This window comes from Hippocampus zosterae, chromosome 1, assembly GCF_025434085.1.
Source record: "Hippocampus zosterae strain Florida chromosome 1, ASM2543408v3, whole genome shotgun sequence".
Classification (NCBI taxonomy): Eukaryota; Metazoa; Chordata; class Actinopteri; order Syngnathiformes; family Syngnathidae; genus Hippocampus; species Hippocampus zosterae.
In genome coordinates, this window is record NC_067451.1 from 10,408,063 (window position 1) to 10,431,767 (window position 23,705).

Consider the following 23,705-nt stretch of genomic DNA (forward strand, 5'->3'; position numbering starts at 1 on the left):
ATCTTCCAATTTCAAAGATAAGCTATTATTACCTTTCATTCCCATCTCTGCATCCACATACTATGTACAAATCTTAACTTTCAAGTTTCAAGCAAGTTACGGTGGCAATAAAAATCAAGCACGTCGAGTCTAGCGAGTACTTAAGCTCAGCAAGTCTTAAGTGAAGTCATCCAGTCTTGTTTAGTCACAACACATCGGTGTGTTTGCACTTTGAAAATGCACATTTTTCAGCTGTACACAGGCAAGACTGAAGACTCAACTCTAAAGTATTCACATTGGGTTTCAAAAGTCATACCCTTGCCGACTTAAGTTCGAGTCAAGTCATGTGACTCGAGTCCCCCTGCAAGCCTTTTATGTGGTGACTATCTGCCTCAAAGACTTGGGTCAGGAGATAGCGGCAAGAGAGAAAAGATTGATACACACTGTACTGTTTCGGAGTGTGTGTAATCAAGTTTTCCTGCAGGGGATGATAGCATCCACTGTCTGCCTCCGTTAAGAACACAAATTAGTGAATCGGGTTTGGATCTCTGGCGCCACAGATGAGTCACAGTGGCATCGGCGCAAAGCTGCAGAGAAACGCAAGCACCCAAATCTGACGGTGAACCGTAATCCTCTTCATCAACACGTATGTGCGCTACCTGCAAGCAGTCAGTTTACTGCCTCATTCTCTTTTAGTTGAATCTGTGCCACCAACATCTCAGGAGTTGGCGCGTGCCACTCTTACTTTTGTGCCGTCTCTCCAAAACTGGAAACAAAACAGCACGCCTGAGGGGGCAGATCTGTGTAAATAGCGCATCCATAATGCAGGCGACTGAGAGATTTTGTGTTGACTCGCTCGTGCTCTGCGATTTATAGATACACAGACAGACAAATATCCACATTGACGTGCAAACACCAAAGCGAATGGTGGAAGTGGTTTTCCGTGGCTGTTCTACCTCGTACTGAGTACAGCAAGGAATAAGCCTGCCGTGCTCACCCCATTAGGTTCTGGTTGGATGGGGATCTCCAAAGATGACTCTCAATTTTGTCCATATTGAGTAGCTCTAATCTTTTTCGCGTCCTTAAAGACTCAATCATCATTGGTCGGTGCATTCATCCCTGTGGAACTCCGTTAAATTTGGCACACTTGGATCTTTTGTTGATAAAACACTTCAAATGAAGCCTTGCTGATTCCCAGTTCAACATTCACCAAGTCACCTAACTTAAGTTTGTTTCTGTAAAAATATGACCTGAAAAACTCACTTATTTTCGATTAGCAGAGATCTTAAAAATATGTGCCAATTTTATCCTTCATTTTTTGAGATTTAGAAAATTCTTTGTTGTATAAAATATATATTGTATAATACATATAAATAAATATATATTTTGATTGTATAAAAATCATCAAAAAACAGTAAATTGTGAGTGAACACAATGCTCGGGGAAAGAATTAAGTTCATAATCTAAATCTATTCAACTCTAAATTTAGAACATTGGATATTAGAAGACGATTAATGTTTGATAATTTATCTCCTGGGGGAAAAAAAATGAAAATAAACACTTTCAGCAGACAATGGTCTTAACAGTAATATATTTTTAGCTAAAATACACATGACCACCAAATGGAAAATTAATTTTAAATCAAAATATGATTAGTGTTTCCCTGTATATTTTATTGAGAGGATTAATTTTTTTAATTACGTATGTGCAAAGAACAGAACAAGACACATTTAGATTTTTTTTTAGTTTTTCTTCTTCTTCATCAGATTTGCTTTCAAAATACCAATCTTTACATAATCTTCAAAATCTTGTGATGTTGACTCAAGTCTCTCAAGTGAGTGCTAAACTCTCCGTCTCAAGCAAAGTTCAAATTTAGTTTTCGTGTTATTCAGCACCTGCGCTTTTCAGCATTCAGTTCACAGTCCTCATCAATTAGTCTCATCCATCCAGAGAAAATAGCTCATCTGCTTCTCACTCAGCCGCAAGAATGGAAGCAGTCACACACCACGAGTGAGGCTCATCTCTCTTCATTTCCCACAGCCGCTGCAAAATGCGTGGTGGTGATTCACCGCAAAGCCGGCGCAGCGCAATTACCTTTGACGGAGACGCCATCGCTCCTCATAACTACATTCTGTTGCATCTCATCTGGTACTGCGCCACCATCGCATCAACAAGATACGGATGAGTCGATAATAGCTTAGTTTGTTTCGCCTTTAAACTTGGTCTTTCGGCGCCAGCTTTTGTTTGTCGAGGTCTACGTATTGCTGAATAAATAATCCATCCATCGATTTTCCAATACACTTATTCAGAAGGGTTTCGGGGAGGGTGCTGGAGCCTATCCCAGCCGTCTTCGGGCAGTAAGCAGGGGACACCCTGAACCTGTTGCCAGCCAATTGCAGGGCACACAGACGAACAACCATCCACGCTCACACTCACACAGACAATTTAGAGTGTTCAACCAGCCTGCCACACATGTTTTTGGAATGTGGGAGGAAAATGGAGTACCCAGAGAAAACCCACGGAGGCCCAGGGACAACATGCAAACTCCACACAGGGAGGCCGGAGCTGGAATTGAAACAGGTACCTATGCACTGTGGGGTCGATACGCTAACCACTCGACCACTGGGCCCCCCTGAATAAATAATGCGTGTGTTAATGTGATTGGGTGTCTGGAGACGCTAGGCTAGGCTGGCAGGAGAGTGTCAATGTCACATTTGTCGTCTGGGAGAGCTGCTCTGACCTTTTTGGGGACCCTCTAAAAGCTTAATGCGGCCTTTTTCATCATGAAGTTTCACAAAGTGCCTCTTAGACATTAAGAGCTCAGAATGGCCAAATATGCCAATGTGGCAAATATTTTAAGAGGATTTAAAATACAGCCAATAAAAATTGTAGTTGTCTTGTAGATCTCTCTGTATTTTTATTTCTTTTGGCACGGTCAATAATTTCCTTGTAATCCATGTTCAATTAATCCATGCCTTCATCACATCTCGTCTGAAGTACTGTAATGCACTTTATTGTGGGGGCAGCCAGTATCACCTCCAGCGTCTCCAGTTGGTCCAAAATACTGCTTGCCTCCTAACTGGAGTTTATAGGAGGGAGTACATAAACTCCAATTCTGGTCTCCCCTCCCTAACTGCTTGTCCACTTTAGAGCTCGTTGTAACATTCTTTTCCATCCATCCATCCATTACCCATGCCACTTTTCACAAGGGTTGCAGGCATGCTGGAGCCTATCCCAGCTGTCTTCGTGTAGTAGGCGCGGGACACCCTGAACTGGTCGCCAGCCAATCACAGAGCACACATGATGAACAACTCTTCACAATCACACCTAGTGACCGTTTAGTGTGTTCAATTAATCGACTATGTGTATTTTTTGATTGTGGGAAGAAACCAGAGTACCTGCGGACAACCCACACAGGCAAACTCCACATGGGAAGGCCGGAGTCGACTTGAACCCACGACCTCTGCACCGTGGGGCGGATGTGCTCACCAGTCAATCACTGTGCCACCCTTAACATTATTTTCTGCGTCTTTAAATGTCGAAATGGCCGTTCCCTCCCTTTTGAATGACCTTCCGTGAAACATTAGGCAAGCTTCCGATCTGTCCATCTTTAAAACTGATCTTAAAACAAATTTTTATTCTTTGGCGTTCGACTCGGCATGAGACTCTGCATTTTTTTCATGTTTTACTGTACGTACTGTTTTCTTGCTATTCAGTTATTGTTTTAAATGTCTTTGTTTTGCGGTGACTTTAAAATGGCATAGACAGCAGTTTGTCCTAATCCTGCTGTGTTATATAAAATCACGGCATGCGTTTGTTAATGTCAGAGGTCACTAAGGGGCATGTTAGCCTTTTTACCATGCACGGCTTATGAAACACTTGGTGTCATCATGCAAACATGGCAGCCAACGATGACTTCCAGGGAAGATTAAAAACCAGGAGAGTAATTTGTCCACGTACGGGAGAAAGAACAACTTTTAAGTCAAGCGTTGTCTGCCTCTTGGGCCCTTCTCCTCTTTTCGTCAGTGCACATTTTTGCTGGCCTTGACACTGATTGTTTGTTTACTTGCTTGCTAATGGTGCTTAATTGTCTGGATCGTGTCCAGGCTGTTCCAAGCTTGCTTTTGCCAATTTGTTGTCGACTCAAGTGATCTGTGGGGGGAATCTCTTTTCCCATCCATGCTCTTACAGCTTCTTTGGAAGTAAGTAAAGCAAAAGTGATTTATGATGTCATTAAGACAACGTACAAGGACGTTTGTTGTTGATGTGCGCCTGTGTTTCATATTTCACCCTTTACCTTGCTTGATTTAAAAAGTAACCGTCATCTTTCTACTCAAGACATTGGGGTCTAACCCCATTTGTTCAATGGGTTTTAAAATAAATCTTGATCTACGTATTCATGTTGGGTTTAGAACAAAAAAAAGCATTCTTTCAGAACCAAAAAGTGTTTGGAGTGACAGAGAAACGGCTTACTGTTCTGGAGAGGTTGGATGGGATTCCATTTTATGGTCAAGATTTGGGTTAGAGGGTTAGCTTTACTTACGTAAGAGTACTGTTTCTTAAGAATGACATGACTCAAGTAAAAATAGAAAAGTAGGCCTCCACGTATTTACTTGCAAAGGTTTTGATCTCATGATTGTCATATAGACCAAAGTGTAAAATAGGAATGCACAAATTCAGATCTTACCCGACAATATCATTTTAGCTAGCACAATAATATATTCAGTCTTTGTAAAATAATAACAATAAGGCGAATGCAGACACAAAAATTATCTGAAATGATATTACAGATATATTTGGGCAGCTGAAACGGGGACATTTTGTCAAATTAACTTTTGCTGAATGTGCAATACATGAATCAGCATACGTTCAGCAGGCAGAGGACATTTTCTCAAGATTGAATTGGAATTCTTGTCTGAAATGTGAACATTTTTAGGCAGACAGATGACAGCACATGGCAGGTCAGGGTTGGAAGTAGCATCAGCCTTGCGTTTTGATTTATGTCAGGAAGAGCAACGCTATATTATAGTATCTGAGTCTAAATCTAATATCATCTTTTGGGCCAAAAGACTTATTTTTCCAAATAAACCTCCCATGTACCATGATGACTGCATCAGACAAGAACACTCCTCTTCTATTCAAAGAATAAAAATACTCAATGAAACTCACGTCGAGTGGTCTTGTCAAATATTAATTCCCTTTCACTGCATCATGAGGAGCCCGCTGTGATCAAGGTCATTTTAAATGCATGTGCCAAGACAATGGAGAGGTTAGACATAAATACTGCATACTGTTAATGAAAGACTCATTCATTCTTTGAATGTCAAGACTGCGAGCCGGCTCGCTTGTAGCATCCGGCTCGGTTCGTTAGGCGTGTGCTGCTCTGCCATTTCCCTGCGCGGGTGTTTGTTAAAAGAACCTCGGTGTGAGCTGCTTTGGCTGCGTGACGTGCCCTTCACCTGCGTCGACAAATTCCCAGCAGATTGTACTCCCGTTTTTGTTTGATTGGCTCCACACAAAGACAAAGCACCCATGCTTGTTGGCCTGTGTGTATTTACGGTCTTAACATTTTGAAGAAGAATATACGGTGAAAATCCAAAGAGAGTAAAACTGTGACAAAGACCAGTTAACAGTTTCACATTGCGGTAACATAGAAATGTTATTCCCTGAAGGACATGTAAAGATAACGATCAGAAACCATAGAAAATTTAAATATAAATGAGCCATAACCGATCATTTCTACCGTTTGTAGGTTAGGGATTGACCATGACAGCGATTGGCAAAATGACACAAACTGGAGGATGCAGTTAAAGAAAATGTGCGAGTAAACATGGGGTTCTGCAAATTCTAAATCGCAGATATTTGACTTTTTTACAGTATTTTCCGCACTATAAGCATTTAATTTTCTCAAAAGCCGACAGTGCGCCTTATAATTCGATGCACCTTATATGTGGTGTTACGATCTATTTATGTTCCCCATTGAGTTATTTCCCGATTCGTGTTCCGATGCCATCTAGTGGTGATTATTAGCGGGGACCAATTGTTGAGTAAAATGTAAAACGTATAACACGTGCATTCACCAACACACACTCAAAACAGACAACTACTATGAAATGAAGATAATACCCAAAGCATAGTTAACTACTGACTAAACAAACGAAGAAGGAGAGACAAGTGAGACTTCTAAGGATATTTCATCACTTGTAGATGTGAAGAAGAAAGAAATTGGGATCACACAAAATTAATGCAGTAGTGTTCCGAGATCAAACATTTGTCAACTCAACAATATGTCATGAAAGATGATGAATAAGATTGGCATATGCTACTTTGTTAGCATGAAGATGTCCACCCACCCAAACTGAAGCACTACTTCCTTTCCCTGCATCTTCGATCAATCTCTGCTTTTTTTTTTGCCATCTTGGACTTGGCCCAGTGTGGCGTTGCTGAATCATGACAAAGTGCTGAGTCCAATAATTGAAAGCTCTAAGTGTGTCAAACTTCCCGTATTGTTCTATTCAAATGACAAAAGTGTAGTTAGACCACTCGAGTGAATACAGCGGCTCATTTTCACTTTTTCGCCATGTGCACGTGCGTGTATTCACATTTTTCTTGGGAACTTTCATACACTTGCATGCTCTGAAGCCTGATGGCAACCATTAGTATTTGCTTGTCATTCCAGTCTTTGGAATCATCTTTGGCACGTCTAATCACAGCCTGTCAGAACATATCGACAGATGTGGACTGTATTTTATTTTCGCACTCTTTCACTTCAGTTTTTTTTTCTGCCACACATTTTCTGGAAGTATTAAAGTATTAAAAAAAAAAACATCAATGCAGGACTCTATCATGTGCGTATAATATGAACAGAAAAGGGCAACAACTGGGTTTTGATGGGAAAGAGCGTAATCATCAAAATGCCACCAAAAAGACTCCCGGGCGTGCCTGGACACGTGTGATCTGGCCGGCTTCTGTCGCGTGTTTGCGAGTAATGTGCCAACTGGGTATACTGATGATCTCATGCAAAATCATCATCCTCATCCTCATCATCATCATTATCACGAAACCGCCATCTTTAATCTGCCAGTGCGTTGATGATTACGTCTTAATCTCTTTGACCCTGGCACGATGATGTTGCATATTACACGTCACGCCCGGAGATCCAGGAACATTCCTGTTTGCTATTTCTTACCCCGCGAGGTTGAGCGAGCTCGTTTCTGACCTTTGCAACATCAAAACAAAGCACAGCAGTAGCTTGCTTTACCCACGGAACTTCGGCCTCACTAATGTGACATGAGCTTCGGCGATTTCACCACTGAAACTTCACTTGCGCTCTGTGGAATTATTTAATCACGTTAAAGCGTAGCCTCACACTGGTTGCATAGCTGGCTTTTGGGCCTCATAGGATGGGAGGGGCACAGAGGGAGCAGGCGACATTGTGTAATTACTCCCCCTCTGGTCAAACAACCATATGGAGCCTCATGTTTTGTAGGCCCCAGTGGAGGAGACTTATTTGATTGTAATCTTAAATTGTGCTTGTGGAGCTTTCTTCTTGTAAAGCAACAGCACATAGACTAAAATAACAGCGTTACTATCAACACCACAATGGATGGTACTAAAGAGACTACTGTAGTATCTGTGACATTGCCATAGAGATGTCTGCACGCAAACACAAGAAGTCAACGATTAGGTCAGGGGTGGGCGTACAATTTTCCAACAGTGCTACTGACCACATTTGTAATTTGTTTGCCTCAAGTTGAAAGGTCTCTCATGCATAAAAATTGACATTCAAGGACGGCACAAAACTGTTGAACAGCTAGCCAAAATTAAGTGCATGTTTGTTTGTTTTATAACATCAATTCACTCAAAATGTTATTAATCGGGTACAGTGTTTATCGTCACAAATGTACAAAATATGAGAAAAATATGAAAATAATTTAAAAAAGAAATAAGGCCAAGTGCATGTGCAACCAAGCAATGTCTGTCATCTAGTGGTGAATGGTGATATTACAATTTAAAATTCTACTGTAGAACGCCAGATATTCACGGGAGATAGCCCGCGCCAACCCAGAAAAACAGAAATGTGCATATGATTGACAGGTAGTGAAAGCCATTGGATTTTTGACTTTTGACCAGAGAGCTAGAGACAAAGCGAGAGACAGGTTTGCCCTCGTTGATTTAGAGTCAGATGAGTAGCTGATATGAAGATGGAAAAAAAAAGTGAGTGAGGTAATACCCAACATAAACAAACGCATTCAGAAACAAACCAACCCAGAAATGAATAATCCACTCTTGTGCCATCGGATCATTTGGCTTCCCTTTCGTGCTTTTTTTTTTAATGACTTCATTAACACAGCGGGACCAAAAGATGCACACGTACGTAACAGGGTTTATTCCTATTTAACTGGCCGCGCGGGCGATTAGATGCTGCGTGAGAGCGTCAACAGATTACTGATGTCACCATCCGCAGCGGGCAATCGCCGTTTCTGTTTGTACTCCTGTCCTCCCAGCGTGTAAAACAAATGCATCACATGCAGTTGGCGTTCATCAGTGTGACTGTTTTCATCGGGAGCATTTTTCTCGCCTGTTTCACGTACAGGTTGGCCTGAAAGTGATCTGTTCAGATCCCATCACTATGTAATGTAGACAAAGGGATTAGATTAGAACAATGTGTTAGGATTTAAGACTGCGCTGCAATATCACCAATCCAAGGTCTGCCTGTGGGTTTTAGCGGCGTTAGACTCAGTTTGCAGACAGAGAGACCCACTTTTGCCTCACTGCTCATTTTGCCCTACTTTTGATACCTCCGCTCTGGATGGTTCTCTATCAGTGCCGCACTGCTCCTCCCAAACGCTCATCTCCCGCCGTCCATCGCCATTACGCTTCTATTGATTGCTCTCTGGGATGACGTCACCGGCAAGCTCGGCTCGGATGAAAGATGAAAGGCAGACGTGAGACCATTCTGGTTCTGATCGGGAACATGACCCATTTATACAGCAGTTCAGTCACGTTTGAGGCAATATCACCAGAATGTGTCTTTTGAGATGCTACCGCTTCACTATAAAAAGTTGAGATTTTCTGTTGAACTTCATATTCATTGTAGTGCGTAGACGATATACTGTTCGAAAGGCATATGGGTCAAGTTCCCACTTTTCTTGAAGAATTGACTGTGAACAGAACATTGCTGATCCTGACACGGTGGACTTGTCTCGTTAATCTCAGCATGAAGTGAAAATAAATATGTCTTCTCAAGTTGACACGCCACAAATAAAAGTTGTAAACCACCAAATTTTGCGTGATTAAAGAAAAAAATCACCACGTATACAAAATGAGACTTCAAAATTGGGAAAGAAATCAAGCGCTTGGGTCACTTCAATAATGCCCTGCTCAACTATCAAATGTCAATCAAATACCTCTCAAATAAAACGGATGTGACTTTGTCTCGCACCTTTCATAGGCCGACGCATAACTATTGATTTCAGACATGAAAAAAAATCCCACCGAGTCATCGTGCAGTGACAACAAGGCACTCTAACGTTAGTGTCCACGCAAGCTCAAAGCTTGGGCCTACACATTGACTGTCAAGCCAGACTAAATAAATAAATACCACCTCCCGCCCCCAACCCCCTCATTGCTTTTCTGTCTATCTCTGTGTGATGTGCGTACACTCATGGCAAACAACAAGACGCTCTAAAGCAACCACCCCAGTGGCCTATCCAAAGGGACAATGGATTTTCGGGGTGTCGGCAAAGCTAATTGGTTTATCTCAATTCCAGGCACTCAATTTCTTATGTAGTCGGAGAGAAGCAACTCAAGTATACCACCGGGCACCATTTTAGCTATGCTCAGCCTCCCATCAAAAAATTAGAAAAACATTTTAACGCTATCCTGTATCACCATAATTCAGGACGAAATAATCTTTGCACCCGAGTTGTCAGCATTTATCGAATCACATATACAAATTTTAAGAACCTAAACTTTGTACTGGTAAGTGTGCAAATGTGGACAATGAAACTGAGTTTCATTGTTCTGCGACATTTCCACGATGACTAAGTGATTCTGATAAGCGCACCCAAGGCTCTTCATAGTGATATTGACCCATTTACTGTCACCCCCGCCCCCCTCCATTGCAGCTATTGCTTGGGTCTTTCAAGCACTGAAATAATCTCAGCCAATCTGAGCCGCGCAATCCCCACTGCGTTGCGATCCACAGCCACTGTGGGATGCTTTAAAATGTATTCTTCGGCCTCCTCTGACTGATCTGCAGTCAGCTACAATCACAATACAATACAATACAATACATGCTGATTTATATAGCGCTTTCACAACAGCGGCAGCTGTAACAAAGCGCTTTACAAAACCGTTAACATAAAGTAAAATAATAAACACAACACATAACATAAAACACGGACAGTCGTGCAGTCCTAACCACTTTTCCGTCACACGCTTTGTTGTTCGAAGCAGTTTGAGATGAAAGAGGAGAGAAAGTGTCCTTTAACCAGTGGATCAGAGACGTCATGCTCAAAATGTGCACACGTCGGCTACAAGCTAAGTTTCAAAGTCAACAAGAAGCTGTAGCATCCATTGACGAAAAAAGAGATTGGTTCACTTCTCCTGTCCCATGGAAATCCATTTCAATTGCAAGCGGCGACTCACGGTTCCAAATACGCATCAGCGCTCTTCGCCAACGCTCCTCTCTCCTCACGGTGCAATGTCAACTGTTCGAGCGCACCAAGGGTGTGTGGGATCCAGTAAGCGGCCTGTGTCCAAACTCAAATGAGCTTCATTAAAGTTCACATCCTAGTTGTCTCCAGTGCACATTGACCTCATTGCATAATTTACAGTTTTCCTTGAGGACAAGTCACGGAGATGGGATGGGGTAACACTGAGGACAGAAATGTGGCTCGTGGTCCTGAAAAGCTGAGAGACAAAAGGGTTCTTTTTGGGGGTGAGGGAGGGGGGAGAACTTAAGGAACTGCATGAATCCGGATGATGATAAATGTTTGCTTATTAAATTCGGAGAGCACATCATGTATTTGTAGTGTCTAAGTCTGAACCAGACCACATAGCTTTTTGCCTTATAAAGGTTTAATGTTTACAATCAATGAAAAACACCAGACTGAATATCATCATTTTGGTGGTGTAATAACACTTTATCAGAATCAGAATCATATAACACTTTAAGCAACCAATATTTGATATATACAACAACACTGATCGGTATATATGCTTTATCCTCTGCAAAGAAGGATCAATATTAAAGCAGCTTATTGAGTCATTCAGAGAAGTTGGAGGAGAAGGCTTCCATGTTTGCGTCTCCATGTATTGTATTGCCCTGTGGAGGCAAAGTTACGCACACCAGAAGGAGCTGCAAAGAATTCATCTTGATGCAAAAACAGTTCATTTAATTGAATTAAATAGCGTTTGATTTAATTATGTGTTTATGATATGTTTTTATAAAGGGTAATGTGATGGTGTGCTATTTTCCTCAATAAAATAGGAAACTTCAATTCAAAATTTTTCTTGACGGGGGTTGGTTTGGAACGGATTAATGGCATTTCTATTCAATCATATTGGGAAAGATGATTTGAGATACAAAAGGTCTAGTCACTATGATAAAATTATTTTTATTATTTTTCCTAGTATCTATATTTCAATATGATGTTCTGTAAGAAGCATGATCGAGTTTGAAAAGTGCTCAAAAGTAACGTATGAACACTGAAATCATGGCAGAATCTAAAAAGCGTGTCCATTTGTGTATCGAGCAGTAAGTAGAACATTTACTCCAGCTTTGGGTTTCAGATGACGTCTGTAATGTGTCAAAATAGTGAAGCGAATATAGGTCAGCATCACCTCAATTGCTGTATTTCTGGACTGTGACTGAGGTAAAATTAGCACAAATTTATTAACACAAACATACGGACAGCCTCTTTGACAACAGCCGCCTCACGTTCCTTTATTTTATTTTTACATTCTGTTCATCGTGCCGATAGCCCATTTCATAAAAGTGATTGGGCTATTTCTTGTCAGCTCTTAAAACGCTGTCTGACTTTGCCAAAGGGCCTCTGTTGACTTACGCTCTATAATTCACACTTTTGATTACTCACTTTTTGGCAAGTGACCATCTCCTGCTCTTGATGCCCTCCTCCAGCTATCTCCTATTGTGCTGCTGGCAGGAGCGAGACTGGATGTGGTTCTGACAACACTTGTTTAGAGGCATGTGTTCCTTTTGGCAGGTTGACTGCGGTCACTCTGTGCGCGCGTCTATACAGTGTGTGTCTGTGTGTGCGCGTACGTGCGTTTGCGCGGCGATTGTGGTTGTTGTCCAATTGTCTGCATGTGTGCCAACATCTTAACGAAGGCTCTCACAGTCGAGTGTCTTGTGCAGCAAAACACTGGACAGCAAGGTCACCAACCTTTTTGAAACTGAGAGTTATAAACGTATTTCTTGAAAATGCGCAGTGGGCGGTGCGGCAGGGTTGGGGGGAGAGTGGCAACTATTCAGCTTACAGTTGCTTTTTATTTTTCACGGCGTTCATTCCCAGTCACCTTGTCGTAGTCAGTGAAAGCATATGCCAAATTCCATTTTCGTGGACGCAACCTCGGTTTCTTTCAACTTTCCTTTTCTTTGCGACGGTCTCCATTTTTTAAAAAAAGAGTCACACAAGGGTCATGCAGCGAGGGTGACTGTGAGAGTGGTGGGTTTGGAGTGAAGGAGCACACTTTGAGAGTACTCAACTGTGCTGTATTTCCAAATGCAGCAGAGTGCTGCCACGTGTTTGCTGCCATCTTCTGGTTAAATATGGAATAGCACGTTTTTGGTACGTGTATATTTTCACGTGTCATCAAGTCGTGACGTTATGAATTTTATGTCCGAGGCTTTGGGTGGGCTGGTGGAAATTTGAACATGGGCCGCAATTGGTTTAAACTACTTTGCTGTGATTTAATAAAGGGATATAATTTATCCCAGCCATTGATTCATAGGAAAAGTAGCCAATTTTGTGTTGCGATGACATTTAGGGCGTCGCATGTTAGTTATGCTTTATATTTGGTTGGTAAGGGGAGGGGGGGGGGGGGGGGGAATTGGGGAAAAAAAATCCTACAGGATTTGAAATTTGACCGCCCCTGCTACAGATGAAGAATAGGGTAGTGCTCTATTCTATACGTATAAAACCCTCGACCGATCCGCACTTGATGGTTTCGGCTCATGAGCTTGAGCTCAATCGTCATCCTCACGTGGATGATGTCGGCTCACCACATTGTGCGTATCTCAATACAAAAACAAGTGCAAGAAACATAGCAATGCTCAACAGACGCATTTGTCCAAATTGTATGCGATGCTTTTTTACGGTCCAGACTGCTATTTATTTCACACCTCTTCCACAATTTGTACGATTAGGAGGCACACTCACTGACAACAAATATCTGGCAGCTTCCATGCGTCCTGAAACTGTTCCAGCCAGCGCTTTGTTTTGTTGCCATATTTAGCCTCCATTGATGATCTGTGAAAAATTGTTTGGTTCTTTTTGTTCTTTTGGAGGAGGGGGAGAAACGGTGAGGGAATTTGTGGCAGTGCTGATCACGAGCACTTTGAAGCCAGCCACTGAACAAAAGTTTAGAGGATACGTGACAGATGCCAAGAATTCTGTCGGTGCCTAATTAGCAGTATTGCTTTTTTTTCGTCATGACGTCAAGATGGAACTGGTGCTGGTGTTAAATTGAGTATCTATGTTTGTATCTATTTATATCTGTCTGTCTGTCTTACTGTAACGAATAATGAACAGTTTGGTAGATTAGATTTCTCAGGTCTCGTTTTTGTTTGATATTGTCATTTAATCAATTATAAAATTCTGATGTTTGACGATGTAAATTTTAATAATGGAGCCTGACAATTCGTGTCAGTTTAGGTCAGGGGTAGGGAACTCCGGTTCCTCAAGAGCCAGAGAACATGCAAACTCCACATAGGGAGGCCGGACCTGGAATTTAACCCGATACCTCTGCACTGTGAGGTCGACACGCTTACCACTGGACCACCGGGCTGCCCATGATGAAAATATCGTCCCCAAAAACTATACCAAACAAACTCACGATGTATACTTTAATATTTTCGCCAGATATATTTTGAAACATTTTAAGTTAATTTTGGTTTATCCTTTTTTGGGGGGTGGGGGGTGCTAACAAAATCTAAATATGTATAACCAATTTTTTTTCTCATGTGTTTGACTTACAAAATGCAATTACCTGATACTATGTAGTATGTAACCTTGTTGCTCTTGAGTGTTCTCCGGTTGTGCGTTGACATGGTTGCCATGCGCCACTCAGTCAAGCTTGATTGTGTCCTAGAGCCTCCACCCGTCTCCTCTACTGGAACCTAAAGTGACTGATGCTTTCCATGGTAATGCCCCACCCCCCGCCCTCCTCCATCCTTCCAGCACATTGTTTCCTCCCCTCTCAGCCTCTGTATCTCACACACCCAGCAAATCAAGAAATATCCCAGTATAAAATCCAGAAAAAATGAAATGAGAAAACACAGCATATAAATTGACAAAACACACATCGTAACACTGGTCACTCAAATTCAGGGCACTGCCTTGATCAAGCTTGTCGGCTTCATTAGAGGTTCTAAATTGTTTATCATGAGTGTGACTTGAGTGGGCGACCTGTCAAGGGTGTACGCTGCCCTCATCCCTAAAGTTGCAGCTCATCCGCCACCCTAATGAGGACAAATTTTGTTAAAAGAAAAAAAAGTGGCCAGTGTGCTCACAGTAATGTGGACTCTTAATAGTGTTATCTTCTGCCATCTAGTGGTCATAACGGTGAAGCGAAATTAACTTGGTTCCAACCATCCGTTTTCTATCGTGCTTGTCATAAAAATGAAAATAATAATTCATCCATTATCCGATCTACTTATCCTCACGAGGGTCGCGGGCGTGACCTTTCGTAAAGTTTACAAACGGGCATAAAGACGCGCTTTTGCGTCACCTTGTTGCACATTGATGTCATGGAATTCTTCCCCCCAAAAATTTAGAAGGCGCATCAAAAATGCTTCATTTTCGTTGAGTTTTCATTAGTTAAAATAAAAAAACAAAGCAATTTACAATCACCAAATGACCTTCCTTTTTCTGTATGGCTAAAAAAATAATACAGAAATAAATGCATTTAGTATAAGTCTCGATTAGTCACGTATGAATTTACTTGATAGAGAAATTTTTGCAAATGTTTTTGCTGTAGTTAGATTTGAGTCAGTTACATTGTGTGTGTTTTTAAGCATTCTTGTTTTTTATTTTATTTCCTTGACAAAACTGTCTTTTTAAATATACTTTTGGGATTAAAAATCTGTTGTTTGTCTCTTATCTGAATCATCATCATTTTAAACAAAGTTGTTACTGGTGTAACCTGTTTTTTGACTATTTTGTGTGGATTTTTACAGTGTGGGTCGAAATGACCCACAACATAATCAATCTGATTTTTTTTCAACATAATATGAGGGTTAAATGTCGTTTTAGTTGTTTCGTGAATTTTTTGTTAATTCTCGTGACCTTGACCTGATTACCCAATTCATGGTAGCTCTAACTCATCAATCACGATATGTGGTTTTTAATCCCTTGTTGGATCAAAATCTTGACCCAACATGCTGGGTCAAATTCTCAACCCTTATGCGTTTGTACATAAATAACACAGAATTGGCTGGGTCACTTTTGGACCCAACACTGGGTTAGCTATCTCACCCAATTTGGGTTACTTTTTGACCCGGCAGTTTTAAGGCTGCAAGTATCTTAAAAAGTCCTATGAAAGAAAAAAAAAAGTTCCATTTACAATTCTATAAATAGAAAGCATCAAAGTGGATGTTATAAATAGCAATTACTTTTATAGGATGCAACAAAGCCACGCCACATGATGGATTGCGACGGCTGTAATGTTGCATGATCTCATTTTGTCAAAGTTTGCAGAGGCAGGCTGCTTTTTGTTGGGTTCTCGTGCCCGCTATGACAGAGGAGACAAACGTCCTTGTAAACACTCTCTGTCGTCGGCGCACGCCGCCCTTTTATTGTCTCACTCGATTGGCTATCGATATTTGTTCGCTTCAGAGTGGAAAGGCCCACAATAACCGGTTTAGTCGGCGCATTATCGGATCACTTTACAGCGTCTGTGTAACATGAGAGCAAAGTCTTGTCTGCTCCCCCACATGACAAGAAGGGTCCATTTATTTATTTTTTACCACTTTTACCCTCAACCTGACCCCCACCCCCCCACCCCCGCGCACGCATGGAGCATCAGCCCTCCGAATGAATGTTTAATGAGTCTTGAAGTCCTAATGTCCTGTAATGATCTTCCCCGCCGGTGGCCACGCCCCGACGCTCAAGCTCGTCTCACGCGCATCTTCTGACAGTTGTTGTCGGCTGCGCGCTTCAACTTTGCTGAATGTGTGCCGGAGGCTGTTCCGCTCCTCCCGACGTCGCCCGCAACTCGCTACATGTCCGCTCGAACCATGAGCTTTCCTTTAAGAAAAACAGTCTCAGGTAGGCTGCCGGGTGTATTTTTAGCACCCTTGATTGTGTTTTTAGGGTTTTATTTTTAAAGCTGCATTTCAGGAGTGTCTTTTGAAATGTGTCGGAACTGTCCTTGGTGCTGAAATGTGCAGAAGTGGTTTATCGTGGCTGTTTTGAGCTTTCTGATGACATTGTATTCTGTTTTCTTCATATGATACACATCCAAAATGTGTTTTTGTAGCATCTAGGGTAAACTCCGCTTTGAAGGATCTGCTTTTCTACATTTGGCATTTCATTTTTACGGCTAAAGAGCATTAATGGATCTCTGTAAAAAGAATGAAGTAATACTTTTTGTTTGATGAGATATGAAGTAATTTAGTTCGGGGTTTGAGTCTGGACTCTGGCCTTCCTGTGTGGAGTTTGTGTCTTCGCACGAGTCCCTGTGCTTGCGGGCGTTTTCTCCGGATACTACGGACTTGCCTGTTAGGTTCATTCAACTCAAAATTGTCTTTAACCGTATATAGGAGTGTTAATTCCTTCAACACAAAATATTCCTGGGCTATTTTTCTAACCCACTCGCTGGGTTTCTGTGGATTTTGAGCTGACCGAGTCAATTTTGACTGCGGAAACTGGGTGGAAGTTTGGATTTGGGTGGGCTGAACAGCTGAATCTGCTCAGCGTTTGACAGTTTTGTTGTGTACTGAAGTTAAGTCATTCGTAGAACATGTCACGCTCAAAATAGATGGGGCAAAAATGACCCAATTTGGGTCAAAAAAAGGAACAATCAACCAACTAGGGTCAATTTGACCCAACTCTCTGAGAGTAGAAAGAAATCCTCATAATTGTACAAAACAACCCAATCTGACCCACGTAGTAAGTTGGTTCCTTTTTGACCCACATTGGGTTATTTTTGACCCAACTCTTTGTAGAGTGTTGGATGGATTTAGTATTGAATGAACCCAACCGCTGAGAAATCCATCCAACAGTCCTGCTCAGGTTGCATGATCCACTCCTGGAAAATGGGTAGTAATGTAAAATTAATTTATGAAACATGCATTATGTTCAACCACAACTATAATGATAGTGTCGTAACCCGTTTCTTTGTGGTCTTCATTTACCTGTGTGTGCTGTGTGTGTGTGTGTGGGGGGGGGGGGGGTATTTTTTACTGCTTGTTGGATCAGAATCTTGACCCAAATCCTCAACCAAAATGTGCTACGTATCAAATAGAAATTTCACCCAATTTGAGTTACCTTTGTTTTGACTCTCTAGTTTTAAGAGTGTATTTGATTGGCTTGAGACCAGTCCAGGGTTACCCCACCCCACCCCTCCTTCCCAGACTGAAATGGGACAGGCTCTAGCTCACAAAAAAAAAAAAAAAATGAATGGACTCCATAATTTATTCCTGGGAGAGGAATGGACCTCACAGGAGGTTTTGGATGATATATTTTTTTCAGCACAATAAAAAGGAAAAACCAACCAACATGTGACAACTAGTGAACTCTGTGTTACATTTGAGTCCATTTTAACACATGAAGACAAGCCCGACTTCAGAACAGAAATGTAACCTTTTGCATTGTGCCAGCAGACAGGGGAAGAGGAGGATGGGGGGGGGGGGGGGGGGGGGGGAATGACAATGATTGCAGTTTTTCAAAGAGACGCCAGAGGGAGTCATCGGTCAGTTAGTCAAGTTCGGGCTGTCAGTCTTGACTTACGTGTGGAGATTCTTTTCCACGTCGTGCGTGAGAGGCCTGCCTGTCAATCGATGGAGGGATAGTCTGAAATAGAATTGATGATTAATTATTATATATATATGCATTATGGATGCCCGAATAACTCACTACGAATCAGTGGATGTGCAGAGCCATTTCTCCTGTTAAGCTAGTCACTGAAGAAACTTTTTTTTTTTTTTTTGGCTAAAGATCTCACATGCATAATTGTCATGATGACGCATGAAAGAAAAAGTCATAAAAGTCGTACAAAATGGGATTCATATTTAATGAATTTTCAAGAGTCTCTCAAAGGCCATCGAATGTATTTCTTATTCACCAAGCACAACCTGAAATACATTGAGAAGCATAATGACTTTTTTGTCCGGGGGGGGCAGTGGGGGGGGGGGGGGGAGGGGACTAACACATAGAATACAAAATTTGAACATGCTTGAGATTGGCCAATGACCATTCCAGGTTGTGCCGCGCCTTTCACCCAAAGTCAGCAGGAACAGGCTCATATTCATCCGAGATGCAAATGAGCAAAGGTTTTTCAGATGTGGATGAATGGATTGGAAATCTATATATATATTGCGCGTCGTCCCGCACGCGGTCTGTCCTTCCGTCTGTCCCTTTTCAAAACGTACCTACTTCACCGCGCCGCTGCGCGCCGCTCAGGCAGTGGCTCACTACGATCGCGCGGGCATCTTAGCGAAAAAATGTTGTCTACCCACAAGCATTGCAATGAAATTGTTAGTTATTTAGTAGAGCTAAACATCTCTTTATTTTCGCGATAAGCAATGAAGATGAACAAAAAGTTGAACCAAGCAACAACACTTTTGTGGGCCCAAGGCCCACCTTACCAGCCTTCCGCAGGAACTAGCTGATGAGCCGCCCGGAGGGCGGCGAACCACCACCTTACCAGCCTTCCGCAGGAACTAGCTGATGAGCCACCCGGAGGGCGGCGAACCAGCTAGTGAATACATAAATAAAGAGCGAAGTAATACTTTTTAAAAGTAATTGCTTCATATTTCAGAAGAACAACAAAAAAAATCACAAAACCAATTTTGTTTAATCATCATTTAATTGACCCTTACCGACTGTTTATTTCCCATACCCTGATAGTCGACATAAAATCATGAGCTATGAAGTTTTTCAAAATGCATTATGTATGTATGTTCCTCCTTGCTTCCGCTTCCATCGTTTTGAGATTCGCCCACGACTCTTCAAAGACCAACGGGTGCATGTTTCTGAGGCAAGCTGTGCAAAAAGTGTTTCAACTTCCCTCTTGAACACTGTAACCGCTCTCCCAGAAAAAATAAATATAAATATATATATTTATATTTATTTTTTTAATATTTTTTATATTTACCTGTACAAAAAGAATATTGGCAAATGTTCTTCATTTTGAATCATCAAACTTCAGGATAACAGAATAACATTTCAGTCAGCTGTATATTGCTCTCAAAAAACAACACGGCTCCAGTTTAACCCGAGCAGTATGTAAGAGTTAACCTAAAAAGTGCAAGAACACATAAACAGAAGTAGTCTACATAATTCAACATTTCCGATGAACGTGCATCATCTACCTTCCCACCTTTCAGAACATTTCCAAAAGGATCAAATCAAATATGCTTTATTAGGTGATCATGACAATCACTGGCACACGTGCTGCCTGCGTCTGTGCACTTGCTGCGCCCCCCCCCCCCCCCCGCCTCCCACCCCCTTGCTGCTCATCGTGCGAGTTGGAGGTGGGATGCTCTCAGGCAGCTCTCGGCAGTCTGCGCCTCGCCTCCAACATGAGGCGCGCACCGCTGCTATTTGGCCTCGCCCCCCTTCAAGAGAGCAAAGAAAAAGCCACATCACCGATAGGTTGACATCCATCCCAGCCGCCCCTCCCCTCTTACTTCGATCATCATCGCGGTCAACTGCTGGAGCCAGGCGTGCTGCAAACAGGTGTTCGCCGGTGCGTCTGCACGTAGGAGCCTCGCTGGGCAGGAGAGCGCGTGCAGCTGCAGGATGATGCAAAGGAGCTTCAGAGAACATTTGCGGAGAAAATGATGTGGCTGGAGGGAGAAAGTCTTTGTCAGGATCTACTATGGAACGCTTTCTAGGAGAAGTCAATTCCTGACTTGTATATTTTCTGTTTTGATACGGATCTCATTTGACTGTCTGAAGCGTCTTCACTATTTATTGAGCAAGCAGTGGGACCACCATCCCCGCTTGCGACTTGGACTCAAGACAAGAGCTGGTGTGTGTTATCATCCGGCTGCCAAAGTGGCAATGGCCGCAGCCATCGCCAGCTCCCTCATTAGGCAGAAAAGGCAGGCGAGGGAGCGGGAAAAGTCGAACGCCTGCCGCTGTGTCAGCAGCCCTAATAAGAGCAAAGGAAGCGACAAGCCCAGCCGACTCAACGTGTTCTCGCGGGTCAAACTCTTCGGATCCAAGAAGAGGCGCAGGAGACGGCCAGGTCTGTTGCGTAACATTTTCCTCAGCTAGAGGGGCAAACGTGAAATAGGATTCATTTATATGCGCGATGAATCACCCTGACAAAGTTGGTAGCAAAAATCTGGTGTTAAGTGTCTACTTTGCTTCCTTGCCTCAGCAGAGGGACACTTTCAAATGATGCCTCATTTGTCACATTTTGTATACATATTGGAAAAAAAAAATCACACTGTATACAACATGTTTAAGTACTTCATAGGCTGAATGTGTTGTCGTAATTTTGAAAATATTTCATTCTTTATTGTGGATGATTTAAGAAAGAAACAAGATTATTATTTTAGACGGAGCAGTAGCTTTACTCTGCCCATGCTTCCCAACTTTTATTGGGCCAATCTATAAAGTAAACTTAACATCCCTCACCCCATCTCATGTCATCCAATTAAAGACCAAAATACCAAAATCCTCATAAACTGGTTTCTATTTACTGACAAATTTACTAACTCAGTATGAAACCTTTGGTTGAACAAAAAGCGGATAATATAACTCCTATCTAACTAGAAATAGTTACATAGTAAACAAGTATTACTTTGGACAATTTGTTGGGGATCACGGCCTTAAGTCATTCCTGCAGAATTTAAAGAAACACAATACAAACGTTGTAGCTACAAATATGCTTTTGCAGAGACATTAAGCTCTGACATTAACAGTGACCCGCTGGCCCGGGGGCCCACATGTGACTGTATCGGGCCACCTGATGTATACTGATGCTGGCCACAACAAGTTGGCTCACGGTGGCCCAAAAGGTCCACCATCGAAAAAAAAACAAAAAACGCTTCATGTCGGACCCGATTATTTCATGATTTCCCATTTTAGTCATCAGAAAGAATGACATAACCTAGCCAAAATATGTTTTTCTCAGTATGCCAGGATAATAAACATATTTTAATAGAGAAAATGTGCCATGGGCCAATGCAAACTCAGTTGGACTTTTGGGCATAGTTCCAAAAGAAAAGAAGAAAAAATAGTAGGAAAGGCCAGTACCGGTATTTTATTGGGGTTCAATCGGATGTAAATGGTGGTAGGTGTGTGCTGACTCCCATTTAACATGAACTTTGAATTCTGAACTCAGCTCCATCACAATTTTAAGAGGTTGGGCATACTTGTGCAACCACATTCATTGGAGTTTATTCAAACGTCCTCTCACACTTTTTCAGAATGTCATACAGGTTGTAACATTATTGGTGGAAAAAGGTTTTAAATAGATTATCTTGGTCTTAGTTTGGATGTCACAAAAACCCGGCGTTTGAACAGGGTTGTGTGTAAACCTTTTCGATGCACTCCATTCACTGTGTTTTTAAACACTGATCTCATGGAACTCAAAAAGAGAGGCTGAAGAAATATGCCGATTTACATTGACATTGCATTAGAAAGTGAATCCAGTTCCATTTCTAGTCCACTTCACAGGTGAAACCACTTCGAGATGGAAATGCAACATAATGAGACCTGAACCGGAACCACTTTCCGTTCACTTTGCTAATGTTAACAAGTGAACCGCTCCATTCACTTCAAGCCTTACATGTTGTTTGTATCCATATCTGACTGAAAATTGCTGACTCATCACCCCAAGTTTGTTTACCCAGAGTGTGAGAACACCCTCCGACTCAAGTACTTCTTTCAATCGCATCTCATAGAATCAATCTGTATGCATATGTGACCGGGATAGGATCGCAAGAAAGCTTTTGGGGAAGGTCAGATGGGAGTATCAGTGAGATGAAAGGGCTGCTTAACAGCACCAGGCGGCTTCTTGTCTCTTGCGCAGATGCCCTCGCAAATGAAATGTTGCTTTGGTGACTACCAAGGTGAAAATGAAGAGTCATCACAACATAATCACAAGAGCCTTCTCACAGATCCCCTGCTCGTGTCCAAAACCCTTCTTCTGTTTTCCGCAGAGCCCCAGCTGAAGGGGATCGTGACCAAGCTGTACAGTCGACAGGGTTTCCACCTGCAGCTGCAGGCAGACGGAACCATTGATGGAACCAAGGAGGAGGACAACGGCTACAGTAAGTCGCAGGGGAACACGATGGCAACATCCTGACTGTGCAACTCACACTCAAATCGCTCAATAGCCTTTGCATGCTTTTAGTTGTTTTTGAGAAAATATAAAGTGCCTACATATCGCTTTGTTTCATGAAACCTGATACAGTATTCAAACATGGACAACACACATGGATAAAATGAAAGTTGACCCGATCTCCAGTTAGTAACATCAGACATGTCAACCGGTAGGACAAGTAAGATAAAACCTACTTATGATGTAAAAATCTTTCTATTTCAGTCACGAATGATTGGCATTGGCATCTCATCAATCAACATATTTTCGACTGTCTTTTGGTTAGAAGCGTAGGGCTGAAATCAGCCTCTTAACATTTCACCACTTGGTAACTTTGCACGTGTTTTTACTTGTCATGGCTCACGGAGCCATACACTATCGTCTCCGTGTGTGTGCTCAAACTTTGGAGAAACGGAAATCGCCGTCAGCCCTTAGAACGGCGGCAGACATCCGGCAGCCTCAGAGAGATGCTTTCACACACATGATCTCCGACATACAACAGTAGCTAAATATCACAAAATTCACAACATACGGAGATGGGGAGTTTTTTTATACACAGTATATCTGTATATATTTTTTAATCCCTACATACGCAAAGTTTTACTAACCATGCGAGGTGAAAACGGTCAAGTATGTTAGAAAGTTGAAAGCTAGCATGGCAGCGTTAGTTTAGCGTTCTGTGAACCCCCCTCTTCCCCTCCGCTAATAAAGTAATGACCATTTCAACCGGAGCCTTTGCGCGAACAAAATCACACATTGCAATTCATTGTTCAGCTCGAGTTGAAAGCCAACTTTTTTTGTTTTGTGGGATATTCATTTGACCCAGCCTTTTGGGTTAAATACTTTACCCAAAACATTAGGTCGGCCCCTTTTTGACTCCCTTTGGTTTATTTTTGACCCAACTGTTTTTAGAGTCCTGAAATTTCCATATGGCGCCTCAGTGCAGTTTTTTTCACATGAGGTTTGTTCGTTTCTGG

General features: G+C 42.1%; 1 protein-coding gene across 4 annotated transcripts in view; it reads left to right on the forward strand.

Annotated features, from left to right (window-relative positions):
- The window catches only part of fgf13a (fibroblast growth factor 13a), a 96,963-nt gene that overhangs the window by 50,067 nt on the left and 23,191 nt on the right, over positions 1-23,705 (forward strand). For 2 of the 4 annotated variants that reach the window (XM_052073060.1, XM_052072895.1), the window contains one exon: positions 22,568-22,678. In XM_052073060.1, coding sequence (XP_051929020.1) covers positions 22,568-22,678 — 111 coding nt within the window. Of the gene's footprint in view, positions 1-16,320; positions 16,497-20,117; positions 20,644-22,567; positions 22,679-23,705 lie in introns of those variants that run through there. The other 2 variants (XM_052073141.1, XM_052072965.1) reach the window with 2 other exon arrangements.